This window comes from Myripristis murdjan, chromosome 19, assembly GCF_902150065.1.
Source record: "Myripristis murdjan chromosome 19, fMyrMur1.1, whole genome shotgun sequence".
NCBI classification, from domain to species: Eukaryota; Metazoa; Chordata; class Actinopteri; order Holocentriformes; family Holocentridae; genus Myripristis; species Myripristis murdjan.
In genome coordinates, this window is record NC_043998.1 from 15,664,435 (window position 1) to 15,678,325 (window position 13,891).

Sequence of the window (13,891 nt, forward strand, 5' to 3'; positions counted from 1 at the left end):
ACCCTCAGCAAGGTCCTTTATGTTCAGACACACACGCACACATACACACGCACGTTCTCTCAGGTCTGGCAGATACAGACTTTCTCAAACACACATGCACACACAAATACATGAAATGGTGCAGCAGGCAAACACTGAGACTGATTGCCACTAAGCCTCCTCTGTCATCAGCTGAGTGCCAGATGTCCCAGGCAGGGGCTAGCAGGGCCTGTGGCTCCACTTTGCGGTGTGGGTGGCTAAAACACTGGCTGCATCCACCTACCCCCACATACGCATACACACACCACCCACTGCCTTGCCTGGCGCTGTGTTTGACAGAAGCTCAAGCTATTCCCCTGGTTTTTATCCTCTGGAAGGCATCAGCAGCCCAAAATGTTGGTGCCAGGGAAAGATGACAGCGTGATTCTAGGTTAGGTCAGACGCTCTCAGTGGACGCAGACTGAGAGCCCATTAGTCACATTACTTCCTGTTGAGATTTTTTTTTTCCAGATATGGTAAACTGATGGGCTGTGTGGCAGTATTGGGATCTCACTGTAGTGCAAGCCAGGCTTTGACTATTATTGCTTTAGGTCATTTTTCATTATGAAGTCATGGGCTATAGTTACACTTCTCAATTTGTTTCAGCATGACTAGTATCATCCATTCACAGCAGGATGCATTAAGATTAAGATTTAGATGAACAAAAACAGAAATTTGTTTGTGTTGCTGTCAGATGTACAAAACCATACTGAAGTTGTCAGGCTCACATTTAAAATAAATACAGCTACTGGAGCAATAGTAGCCATTTTCAGGAAAATGTGCATTAAAGGATATTGTAATGCAAAGTTTCTGCACTGTTAAGATGAGAAGCTCAGAGTAGAGCCGCTGCTCCTGCGCATTGAAAGGAGCCAGTTGAGGGGGTTGGGGCATCTAGTCAGGATGCCTCCAGGTCGCCTCCCTGTGGAAGTGTTCTAGGCACGACCAACTGGGAGGACAGACCAGGGCAGACCAGGGACACGCTGGCATTATGTATCCTGGCTGGCCTGGGAACATCTTGGGTTCCCCAGGAGGAGCTGGTGGATGTGACAGTGGAAAGGATCATCTGGGCTGTCCTTCTCAGCCTGCTACCACCACAACCCAAATAACCAGGATGGATCATGCAAAGTCTGATCTTGAAAATCAGATATCAAAAATTGTTAATGGCATAGCTGCAGCTCTAAATGGCTTTTGGCATCAAATAGAGTTTTTTTTTTTTTTTTTTTTTAATTTTTTATCCCACTGTCCTCCCAGTACACTCGTTTAATACCATGGCAGTGCACACAACACCTACATTATGCATGATATGGCTGTGAATTGACGTTTCTAGGGTGTTGACAGATGATGATGTTTTCTCCCCAGAGAGCAGAAGGACCCTCTGTACCTGCGGGATAAAGTCTCTCAGAAACATTCCAAGGAGCAGTTTGAGACGGCACAGAAAATAGAGCAGGAGTACAGCCGGTTTTTCACAGGTTTGTAGTGAAATCTTATTTTCATTCAGACAGACCCAAGTTAGTGCAAAGAGTGGATAGAGAAATGCCAGTGACAATAATATTTATGGAGATCCTTTAAAGATATTTATACATTTATGCTGCTTACGTGTATCTTGAGAAATGAACAGACTTGAGGTCCATGAGGAATATGGACCGCAATGTTTATATGATGATTCATTAGATATTTCAGGAATGCACACTAACATGCTGGTGAAAATTTAGCTTTTACATCACCTTTATTTCACCTCAGAGTCACATTAATGCAGATCCTCGAGTAAAATGAGGACATTTTTTTTTTTTTTTTTTTTTTTTACGAAAGCAAATACTTTAAATCACAGCATGATTCAAAGTCAGGTTTTTAAAATGGTCTGAGTCAACCAGTTTATTGAGTCTCAAAAAGGGATTGTTCCAGATTTTTGGGGGCATGTATTTCTAAAGGTGATCAAAACAAACAAAAATGTCACCAAATACAGCAGTTATATGAGGATAGGAAATGTATGAAAACATTCAGGAAAACCAAATACAGAAACAGTTATAGTAAGATATGAAGTTTATGGCTTTTCCAAACATGCTGGGGATCATCCAAAGTTTTTTTTTTTTTTTTTTTTTTTTAATGGGGCACACCATCTTAAAGCTATCTTTCACTTTCCAATCTGAAGACACAATGTAAGGCCCGCAATTAATGGAGGACAAATTTTCTGTAAAATGATGAGTACAGTAATTATCACTGGTTAGAAAACCGGGCACTTGCTGCAAAATAGGACTAGGGGGTTGCCATGTGCCTGTGTTTCATGTCTCCATAATTCAGACCTTAAAGTGAAGTCAGCTCCTCAACTTTCCTCCAGCAAGACATGGGAAAGTTTATCTTGTTTCTGTACAAGTAGCAAATTTTCAGTCTCAACTTTTTGACATAGCTGTGACACTGGGTTTGGAGTGCCTGTTTCAAGTTGCCCCCTCCCCCTCCTCCTCCTCTTACTGTGTTGCAGGTGTTGTCCAAGGAGGCAGTCTGTCCTACATTTGCACTCAGATCATGACCATCGTGGAGCAGGAGCAGAGTAAAGTATTGTGGATCCCAGACGAAGCCTTGTAGAAAAGTCTCCCCTCACTCTGCATGTAACTCTATAGAGGCTTTTAGGTTTTACAAAACCAGACTTTTTTTGTTTTTAATGGGATGCACAGTGAACCGGTACGTCTAGTGGTCATTATGGTTAACTCCCAGTACTGTTTCTTCACAACACTCATAGCAATATCAGGTTTGTAATAGCACTGATGTTATTAATGTAATATTCCCACTACAATAGTGATGTACTACAAATAGTGATTTGTTTACACTAGTGTTTAATGTAATGCTTACTTGAATGTTCTATTTTCCCATAACTCTTAGCACTCCTTTATTCCAGTATGTCCCAAGAATATTTAGGACCACAGGCAGACTGCATTAATGTGTATTCAGATCACTCCAGACATAATTATAGAAGTGAGGATAGAAAGGACCACTGTGTTCCCCTCTCTATATTTATACATATTTTTTCTGCCTTTTAATTTATCTAATCAAATCAAAAATGTTGGTTATGAACCTTTTTGTTATACAAATGTAGTTGTCTAGCAAATAGAAAGGATCATATTTTCCCATTAATGTTTTTATTTATAGAGGAAAATCTGGGGCAAATTTGCTTCATTCACTTTGTGTTGCAGTTGACTCTTCTGTTTTGTCTTTAATGTTCTGCAATGGCACTGTAATTTTTTTAATGGCATCATTTCAGTCCTCAAACATAATACTGTGCCAAACTATATTTATCTGTACCCATCCTGGCATTTATTAACACTACCATATCCATTGTAAATCATATTACTGGTACGTTAGTTTCACCATAATGAATCCCATGTTGTGTGTTGTGCTGACATTGCCAATATTGATTTGAATATTGTCTGATGTTCCTCTTTAGTGGATTATTTAAGAAGGGATATTTTATTTGACTTAAGGTTGACTGTCAACTAAAAGTATTTACAAGCACCTTTTGGACTTACAGTAGAACACGTTATCAACATTTCATCTTTTTCAATGCAGATGCATCACTCCAGTTCAAGTTTGCTTCTAATGAAGTTTAATATTTGCATCAAATGTTAACAAAAATACAGTTACTGTAATAGAACATAGTCCTTGTCTGTGTTTTTATTTTTTGTTTATTAATTTGACCAAAACATAACTTTTTGGGGGGCGGAGGGTGTGTGTGTATTAGAATAATAACAAATAGTATTGTTAAATAATTAATTTTTTTCCACAACACACCATTTTGGAGTTTATGTTACAAAGGCTGTGTTTCAAAGCTGCAGTAACTTTGTTCATCCTCCAGCCTGCAAACGTTAACTTGCTGATGTCAGCTGAGGAGAGGACGGATGTGCGCTCGCTGTTTATTGTAAGCGGTGAGTAATGTTGCTAACATGACGCTTCACACAGCGGCCCGAGGCCACTGAGGAGGAGGAGGAGGAGGAGGAAAATACCAAATGAGGGACTTGGTCGCTCAGTGCACTTTTTTGTCCACTAGGGAGAGTAAATCACCACTGTAGCTCAGACTTTGCAACTTTGTTTTGTTTCCTTTTCTTCCCACACGCATTTATCACACTTTAGATTTTCCCCAGTATTCCTAGTCTGATGTTTTACATTTCTGCAGTTTCCAGCCAACTTCAATGAGTTCATCGACACTGTGCAAGTTGTAAAGTGATAAACTGGTCTGACTCGGTAAAATCTAAAAGATCTTATGGTGAATTCAGACACATGAAGCTGCTCGGCTCATCCGTTGGCGTCTCTTGGCAGTTTTGTTTCAAACGGAGCTCAACAGGTTTTCCAAGTCAAGTTTATTTGTTTGGCCCTTAAACACATTTCCAACAGACGTAACAACGCCCATATTATGAAAGTCTTTATTTAAGCCTTCATTTTCTGCGGCGATGTCTAAAACATTAATTTCACGCATTTTATGTCTTTCACTAAAACGTATAAAAGCCCGTAACATTAAAGGGCAATTATCGCAGCAATAGGCCTACTAAATATGTTTGCCTAGACTACATGAATACTACTACTACACCAGTGTAAGAAAAATAAAAAATAAGCTCTATAAATTCTATGTTGAGCACCACAGCAAGTCCCAGAGATAACCGTCACTTTTCATTATGTAAGGGTGCCCTTACTTGTAATTATGTTCCGTGTAATTGCTGCCTGATTTAAAAACCAACCCAACTGTAACACTTAAGTCATTATCATCAAAAAATTAATGGAGCGTCCACCCTAAATAAGCAGTAAACCGTGGGACGTATTGATGGCTCCTCCCCCGCTACCTGTAAATCTGCGATGCCATCTTCCAACAAATGGACGTGACAGCCGCAATCAGCCGGTGAAGCCTGAGCGCCGTGAAATACACAGCCGAGCCCCGCCACCGCGCAACGAGCCATTATTATTCAAGCGAAATTCCCCGCAGAAGGAAAACAGCCGTGAAGTGCGGTGTTTGCCGTGAGGAGAGCATTCAACAGTGCGGAGCAGAAGTAGCGGACCTGCTGAAAGCTGCGCTGTTACCCAACACAAGGTGCATGAGTGAGTGAAAGCCATCGATTGCCGCGGACGACACACTGCTTGAAGATAGTAACCACAACAATACATTTCCTTCCATCTCATCCAATCGGGACCATCCCAAAAATCGTGACAACTGTTGAAGAGTTTACAAGAATATGTGATTTTTACGCGCACGTCTCACGATTGACGCGCAATTCCAGCCAGGAATGCTCCTCGCAAGGCGCGCCATCGTTTTCTTGTTGATTTCTTTTCTTTAAAGGAAAGTTTTTTTTTTAGTGTGTGCACTTGCTATCGACCCAACTCTTGTTCTACTATTGATTGGAGCCAGATGAAAAGGCAAAGGAGTGGAAAGCGGTTGACACAATATGGCTGAGCCGCTGGGGCATCAGGGAGCGCTGGCCGGAGCTCCCCAGAGCGCCTGAATCCTACTAAGTTTATTGTGGCTGACAACTGATCAGAAAGGCGATAATGCCGAAGAACAGGGAGAAATTCAACCCGGACTCGTCCATCCACATATCCAAGATGAATGTGATCATTCCGTTTTCACCAGATGTGCCCTGTGACAGCAATGGCCAGCGAATGTGGTGGGCATTCCTCGCCTCTTCCATGGTCACTTTCTTTGGGGGGCTCTTTATAATCCTCCTGTGGAGAACTCTCAAATACCTGTGGACTGTGTGCTGCCACTGCAACGCCAAAAAGAAGGTATGCCATCTCAATTAATAACCATCATACCGCGAGTGACATGTTTATCACGGGTTGTTTTAGGCCAGCAAGTGCCTGACGATATAGTGTGTCCAGGCAGTTTGATTTGAGAAATAGGCCGGTCATTAAATCTCTTTTAAGATCACATTACAGAGACGGCAGTGCATGACTCTGTGTGTGGTTTGAACCCTCAGAGCTATTGCCTTACTTAATGTGACATGCATTAACTGTAACATACAGTTGTACCAAAAGACAATCTGTAAGTGAATAATTTTACTTTTGGACTGTACTCATATGATGGGTCCTCTGTTTGGGGATTAGTTTCATATACAGTAATATGTTATATGCTGATGACACCTGTTGTTGATCCATAAACTAGTGGGTTATAAGGACTATGTGTAATCACCACAACCCACCCCCATCAACACAATATCTCATGAATAAGATTTGATTTATCATTATCTGAATATATTGTACTCCTTTGCCATCAAATAGAGCAGAAACTGGCTGAAGTAGGTTTGTTTCTTTTTATTAACATAAAAACAGAAACCCTCATTTTATCATAGAGTGCATAATCCACCATTTTCTTCTCATAGTTGTCGTTCTTCCTCTCATTCCTTGTGGTTCGTGTAGTTTTCTTCTTTGTAGTGTTATGTGTCACACTTTTCAAATTAGGGTTTAGTGGAGTTGTTTGAATTAAGATGGCTGTGCAAATACACGATTGGATTTTTATTTTTTATTTATTCAGGAGACTAATTTCAAATGAATGTTTAGCTGTTGCTTGACCAAACCGCTGCCTGTCAGTGGTTTAAAAATGCCATCCTGAGCATGGTTTCCTGTTATTATTTTTATTGTGTCATATCATACTCCGAGGCTGTTGTTTTGCTGCTCCGAACGCTACAGTGAACTGCTCAGCGCCATTTGTTTGACAGGCTTCCAAAAGTCAGGAATAGTTTTTGCCAGTCGGAGGCCTGCTCAGGACACACCAAGCCCGTCAGCTGCTGCTCCTACATGGGTCAAACATTGTTGGATGTCCAAGAGACATTCTTTCACTGATGGTGTGCATCTCTATTGCTCTGCATGGAGGTTAACACTCATACCATGACATAATCCCTCCAAATAATTTTTATATCATTTAAGGCAGACAGCAACATGGATCTCGGTGTACTGCTAGATTTTCTGCTACTAAATTGTAATGACACCATCTGCCCAAGACTGGCTGCAGTCCTGCATTTAAAAACATTCTTTTTGATGCAACGAGGTGTGCTGGACTATGTTTCTTTGGACTGAAGGGCTCCAGTGTACTTTAAGGTTTCTGTAGCTGGATTTTTTGATTAAAAGATTAAGTTTGCATCCTTCCTCCTATGTTGAAGGACAAAAAACGACTTCAGCTGATAATGGTGTCAGAGATAGAGCACAGAGAGCCTGTTCACTATTCATCTCTCTACATAATGCATGTGCATTCATCTCAGACAGACAAGCAGGATGGAAAGAGGAAATGGCAAAGGCTGCATCCAGGATGGTGCTGACCTTTGAAGGCAGACGTCTCTTTCAGTGCCCCACTTTGGCTGTAGTACGAATATCTGCAAGAATCTATCAGCTTATAAAGAAGAATTTTTGCTCATAGCTTTTAGTAGAGAGAAGAAATGAGTCAGAATTGCAAGACTGAGAAGAAGACCGGAGTGAAATTAGTCCTCCCCCTCTTCAAAGTCCACGGCAAAACACTTAGGTCTGTCCACCTGCCCTGTTTATTTGTGAATCCCAGCAAGATTACGAAAGCGGTGGAAGTGTTTTTGTTCAGATATTGCCAAGGGAAACTGGCAAACTCCTCCAACCTGTTGTGCTATCTCTCTGGGAGGCGGCCAGGGAAGGGTCATCCTCTCACATCCAATCTTTTCCTCTCTGCCTTTTGCTTGCCTCCTGTGCATTTCTGTCTTGCACTCTGCCTCTTTTCCTTATCCAAGAATCACCCTCCCTCCAGAGTGTCAGAAATGCAGTGTCAGGCACATACGGTATGTGCCATATGAATCAGTTTTTCTTTTTTTTTCTTTTTTTTTCTTTTTTTTTTTTTTTTTAGTTGCTAAGCAACTAGCAAGCAAAGTATTTCATTATAAGAGAAAATCTGCCTTATGCAATTGTCTAGGCTCTGAGATGTGGCAGGTTGTGTTGTAGGAACACCTCCCACCCCCACCCAGTCTGTGCATGTCATTAGCATCCCAAACATGGATCTTTCAGTGTATTGTTCATAGATGGGAGATGATCATTTGCTTCCTTATTTTATTGTTTTTTCAGTTAGCTTTCCCTCTTCTTGTGAGTCTGAGGAGGCTCTCTGCCCTGCACTGTTGCCTCTCCAGTTCCATGTCTCTGAGATTGATCCTCTATGGCTGCGGTTCTGCCTTCCCAGTCTGATGACAATCGATGAAACTCATCATTTGTGAGGTGCTGATGACAGTTATTATCTGTCTGGGAAAAAGAGACTGTGTTCATTGTAAATAGCATTGTACTGACAAAAAAAGGAGGCTGATATGCTAAGGCAGCCTCTCAGTCATATTGCTGGAGCAGACTCCCAGTATGCAATCTCCATTAAAGGAGTGTTTTGTTTACTGTGGGCTGTTCAATCTATATTCAAGAGTGGTGTTGGGTATGAACATTCAAAGAATCTGCATCTCCAAGAGGACTTACACTTTACGTTCCACAGTAGCTTGCAAAAGCAGTATACTTCAAAAGAGGAGAGGTGTGCTTTTCCAAGATGTTGTGTGCTGAAGGTGTTTAGAAAAGTATTGAGGCAGGTTATGCACAGCCATGGGCATGCTAATCAATGTGCACATCCTGTGGCAATGACTCAGTGTCCTTAGATGTGTCAGGTGCATGGTGGGGGATGGTGGCGGTAGTGGGGGGTGTGTCTGCCGCGCAACCTTTGGATGAGGGATCAGATTCAGAGTCATTTTCACAGAGAGACACTCTCATGGTACCTTTAAGTGCGGTTTGAAATATCATAATTATGAGACGAGTGCACACGATCGACCCAAAAGTGGGGTAATTATGAGTTGGAAAGTTGGAATTGCCGAGTGGCGCTCCCTCTGCTCTCTCACTCTCTCTGACACACACACAGATATGCACTCTCTCTATATTAACCAGTTGAGCTGAGCCAATATTAGTGATGCACAGCATCAGTCTAATTAAAACTATTATGCATTTTTCATTCTATTGCTGAAACACAAAACAACTCTATGCTACATTATTTTGAAGACACAAGAGCTTCTACTTTGTTGTAGTGTCTGCTTCATTGTATTTGTGACTAAAAGTACTTGCCATGCATGGTAAATGCTCTTAAGTAGGAACTTAGACATCATTTATGTAATATATGGATGCACAATCCTTTGACAATTGTCTCAGTCCTGTCAGTCAATCCTCTTACTTCCATCATGAGATAGCATACATATTCCTTGTAATTAGTTAAGTGAGTATTAGCTGCTCATATTGCATAATATAGCCAGTATGCTGCAGCTTGGCTGTCATTGTACCATCTGCGATCCAACAGGTCTCAGATTAACACAAATGTTAAACATCTCAGTAGTGCCAGGGCCTGCTGGTGTTTTGTCAATCAGTAACAGAAAAGAAGCACCGGATGCTGTTGGAAGTAGTGTTCAGAGTAGTTGTACTGTGGAGTTTCTTCTTGAATAAATAATTTCTCATAATTATTGGCAAACAAGAAAAAAACTTCAGCACTGAAGTAGTCCTTAAAGGATGATACCAGTGATTTTGAATATTTGGCCTGTTTACTATAATTTTCCCACATTTTACATTGCAACAAACCATTCTGCAGATCATGCAGTGGTACTAAAGACTTCACAACATATAATCAAATTTTTACATTTTTTCACATTTTTAGTTGAAATGCCCTCCTTATAATGTTCTGTATGTGGAGCCAAAAAAAAAAAAGGTGCCGCCATTCATAAATCACAGAACTGATAATTGGCTGTGGAAAGCAAACGTTTCCCTGGGGACTATTTTCCCTAGCGGAGGGAGCGTTTCACTCCGCCCAACTTCAAGTCATCAAAACACAACAGTGCTGCTGCTATGTGCTATGGTGATGAAATACTGGTGTGAAGAAAGTCTGATGCCTCTGAAAGTTCATTTTCATATTGTAGTGGAATGAATGGAAACCAATGGCTGGATAAAAGAGAGGAAAAATGTATATACACAACTGCTTGCTTTGGGAAAAGATTAGCAGAGACATGAAGTGTATACATTCTGTAGATATTATGCTAAACATGCAAAATCACTGGTATGATGCCTTTATAAACTAATTTTTGCTGTACTGTAAAGCATAATAAAACTATAATTTCTGGTGCCTACACGGTCCCACTATTTGAAATAATCACTGACTGTGCATCATCAAGAGGTAAGTCTTTCATTAATAACAAACTTTAGCATCTAATTTTACAGGATGCCCTCTCACCGTGGCTCCATTTAACCACAGACTCCAGAGAAGTGTAGCCATCCAGTGGAATATTGACTGGAAGGAGATAAGGCACGTGTCGTACGTCGTGTTATGTTCATCTTTGAAGCATATCTTCCATATGCAGTTGAGGATCTAGCGATCGCAGTCATGAGCCCAGAATATATTAGGACTCTAGATTTGGATTTGTCCTTTGTCTAAGTTCCCCCTCCATACAGAACACCTTGATTCATTATTGAGATTCTTTGATTTATATTAATATATTTTTTAATAATTCAGAGACCTTTGCAGAAATTGTGTCATGAGCCACATGTTCTATTCTAGTTTAATGTACTTACCCTTTGAGAAATTATTATGGTGGATCCAGAGAATAGGCTTATAATGTTGATCAATGGTCTCCGCTATCAGATGGAGTAGGTTTTGGGTAGATAGTGAAATCTAAATTTAGCGGCTTAGGCAATTTATCAAAATGTCAAAGAGGAGATGTACTGCATAAATGAGTGCAATGAGTCCTCACACTTTTCTGGTGTCTATTATTAAAAGTTTAACTCATCCATTCTCATTTCATTAAAGTAAAATCCAATACAACATTTTGTATCCCTCTTTGATGTGTGAGTAGCATCCTAGAAGGAGCACGAGGCAACTGTTACCAAAATAAACACTGCCACAGTGCCAGCTGCCCATCAATTATAAAGTTTATCAGTCCTAATTATTTTTTAATCAGCGTTTCCACATGTAACAGGAAACCAAAGCAGAGATTATGATAAATGATGCCGAGGACCTCAGTTAACTTCTTGAACTTTTTTTTTTCCATCAAAACAAATCCAAACTAACATTGTGCTGTTTAAAAAGATCTTGACACCAAAATTAGCAGGTTGCGGAGATTATTGTAAGACTTTCTGTCACATATCAAAAACCTTCATCTAATCTCTGTTCTTTCCCAAGGTATCAACACTGGATTTATGATATTGCTTTAAGCGCTTTCACAGTTAGAGCTAAGACATTCAGAGTAGAGGTGTGTAAATGAGGCCGCACGTCTTCACAGGCGAGGCATTTTTCTGCGCCTGACCTTAAAGATGAAATCAGGCATCTGTCTCGTGAGGGGAGTCTTTTCAAGAATAATTGGACATAGGCATGTCATGCATCACCATCGGCCATTTATCTTTGAACTTTGCCTTTACTGGCATTAAAAATTCATGGCAAATGCATTTTTTTCCACGGTACATTTTTAGATTTGGTCATTAAAGTGCTGCAAGATAACAGTGTGATGCCAATTAAGGCTACTTAACAGCCATCACTTCCCTCACAACAGCCGATGTTGCCTCATTCATTATAACTGTTAAGTATACTGTCAGATACACTAATGGATGCACCAGGTCAGCTTTTTTCTACTTCCCATGTGTCAGTCAAAAAGCAACAGAGCACCACCACATGAATTATAGAATTCCACTGTAAAAGTACAAATAGCAGAGGTAGCCTCGGCCAGCCGGTGTGATTTGTCTGACGTGTGTTCATGCGGTTTGGTCAGTTCCCACAGGGCGCTGCCGTCTTCTGTGCTCACTCTTGTAGTAAACACTAAGCTATTTAGCAGCTTTCTTTCTGTATTCCTCTCTATGTACACTACTTTGAAGAAACCCTCTCGGACAGCACGCGTCAGCCGCTGTAAAAGCATAAAAGCTGCTGTGCCTTGTACCTATTGCATCACTTTTGCATCAATAATCACAGCGTAGAACACCCTATCAGGTATTATTGCTATATTACACTATGTGTGGCAGAACTATTGGATTGAGGGTTATTATTAAGGGAGAATGTTCCCAAAAATGCTGTTTAGAAATGGGTGCATAGCAGAAAGTTTCCTAAAACCCTAAAATTATTATTTGTCTTATTTGTCTGATGATTTGATCTATAATGCTTAAATTATAATCTTGTTTTGTAAACATTCCCATACCTATATAAACATTTTTTCCTCTTATTCAAGATACTTGTAAATGTTGATATGGGAAAATGATGCCACATTTCTTCCTGTCATACAGTGATAAAACCCAATGGCACAGAAATATCTCCTTGTATTCTTGCTATAGAATAACAATGAAGCCTAACTTCTGATTTAATCCCAATTGGGAAGAAAGTATTGTGGCTGGTTTCTCTGCTCATACTTGCTCACGATCGAATGTTTGAATATTAACAAATGTACCTTGGAGACTCACAGGAACACCTTACAGGAAGAGTGAGCACACTTTATGGCTTTATGTTGCTTTTTGGTACTTAACAGTCGGTCATCAGGGCCCTGGCAAGGCAAGCAGGGTGCTCCTTCGCCTTTTGGTCTGTAAAGCACGACCCGATCCACTTAGCCCAATCTCCTTAAGGGGATTCAAAACTGAGCTTTAATGCAGAGCTTCACTGGCTCTGCATTAAAGCCAAGCTGATAAGATTTCCTTATAAATAAATTGATGCAACCATGAACGTCTGAGTGGTTCGGGTCAAAAAGTGTGCTCCAAATGTGGCAGTGTGCCCCTTCTCTTATGGCACCTAATTTTCTACAAAACATAAAAACAACACTTGTAATTGATTAAACATTTCCACTACTGGATTATGCAGTTATATATGGACTGTAGATCCCTGAAATACAGGTTCACAAAACACTGATTTCCACATACCCTGTTGGCTGCAGTGCTTGCTCTGTCACATCATGGACAGCAAAGTGAAGTGGACATGTTATTAGAGCGTTATCAGGTTAGTGCTGAAGGTCTGTGGCCAGGCCGTAGGAAGTGTAGCACGGTCTGCTCGTGGCCTGCTTGTCTAATGGCTTCATACATGATTGAATTTCTCAGCATGGACAATAATGCAGCAATGATGGAGACATTATTTGATGTGTGTGGAACTGCGCTGGGCACCAATATTTCCTGTATCAGAAGGGATGATTAACTAAAATGTGCAATTTTTCATTTTTTATTGTCATCATTCGGTGTTGGAATCATAATGAAACTAAGGATTTGAGGTCCTTTCTATGCAGAGAGAGGCTTCTCGGATATTTTCTCATGAATTAAACAAGCAGATTGGCTGGGGAGGGATCAAATAGTTACTTTCACACATCAGATCCAATCAGAACACAACCTCCTATTGTATTCCTCCCACCCCTGTTTGATTGTTTCAAACATAGATTGTATAACTGAATGCCAAATAACATTTGATTAACTGGACAGTTTAAATATCATTATCATTAGTTTTCCCAGGGAGCAAAAAAAGACCATGTGAAAAGAAATTATATTTAGGAGTGTTAAACAGATGCAGCAGTTAGAAATTTGACATTCAAACTTTAATTACATCCAATTATTGATCACAAACCAGAGAGTCAACCAGAAATACCAAACAAGAAGCGTTCTTATTAATTGTTCCAGCAGAAAACACCCAGTAAGTCTGAAGCTACTGGAATAAAGAAGAAGGATATGTAGGTTATCTTATATTGTAGGTGTATTTATCTAAACATTTGAGTGTGGAAGAATGCTAGACGCTAAGTTGCTGTCAGGGGAAATCCAAAAGCGGAATATCCCTCCTGTAAATTTCACCACAGCCATAACATGGTGTTCATGGTGTAACCTCTGGAGAAATGAAAGCTTTCAAGAGGAAGGAACTCCTCATTTCCTCCACAGGGAA

The 13,891-nt window shown here is 40.4% G+C and overlaps 2 protein-coding genes across 14 annotated transcripts in view; both read left to right on the plus strand.

Moving 5' to 3' along the window:
• LOC115377855 (disks large homolog 5-like) overlaps positions 1-3,661 on the plus strand; it is a 31,261-nt gene extending 27,600 nt beyond the window's left edge. For both annotated transcript variants that reach the window (XM_030077911.1, XM_030077912.1), the window contains exons 32-33: positions 1,378-1,487; positions 2,495-3,661. In XM_030077911.1, coding sequence (XP_029933771.1) covers positions 1,378-1,487; positions 2,495-2,598 — 214 coding nt within the window. In that variant the 3' untranslated portion in view covers positions 2,599-3,661. The remainder of the gene's footprint in view (positions 1-1,377; positions 1,488-2,494) is intronic.
• A 1,305-nt stretch (positions 3,662-4,966) lies between these two features.
• Positions 4,967-13,891, plus strand: part of LOC115378136 (calcium-activated potassium channel subunit alpha-1-like) — an 86,599-nt gene continuing 77,674 nt past the window's right edge. For 6 of the 12 annotated variants that reach the window (XM_030078298.1, XM_030078307.1, XM_030078297.1 and 3 more), the window contains exon 1: positions 4,968-5,775. In XM_030078298.1, coding sequence (XP_029934158.1) covers positions 5,542-5,775 — 234 coding nt within the window. In that variant the 5' untranslated portion in view covers positions 4,968-5,541. Of the gene's footprint in view, positions 5,776-13,891 lie in introns of all 12 variants that reach the window. The other 6 variants (XM_030078295.1, XM_030078306.1, XM_030078296.1 and 3 more) reach the window with 3 other exon arrangements.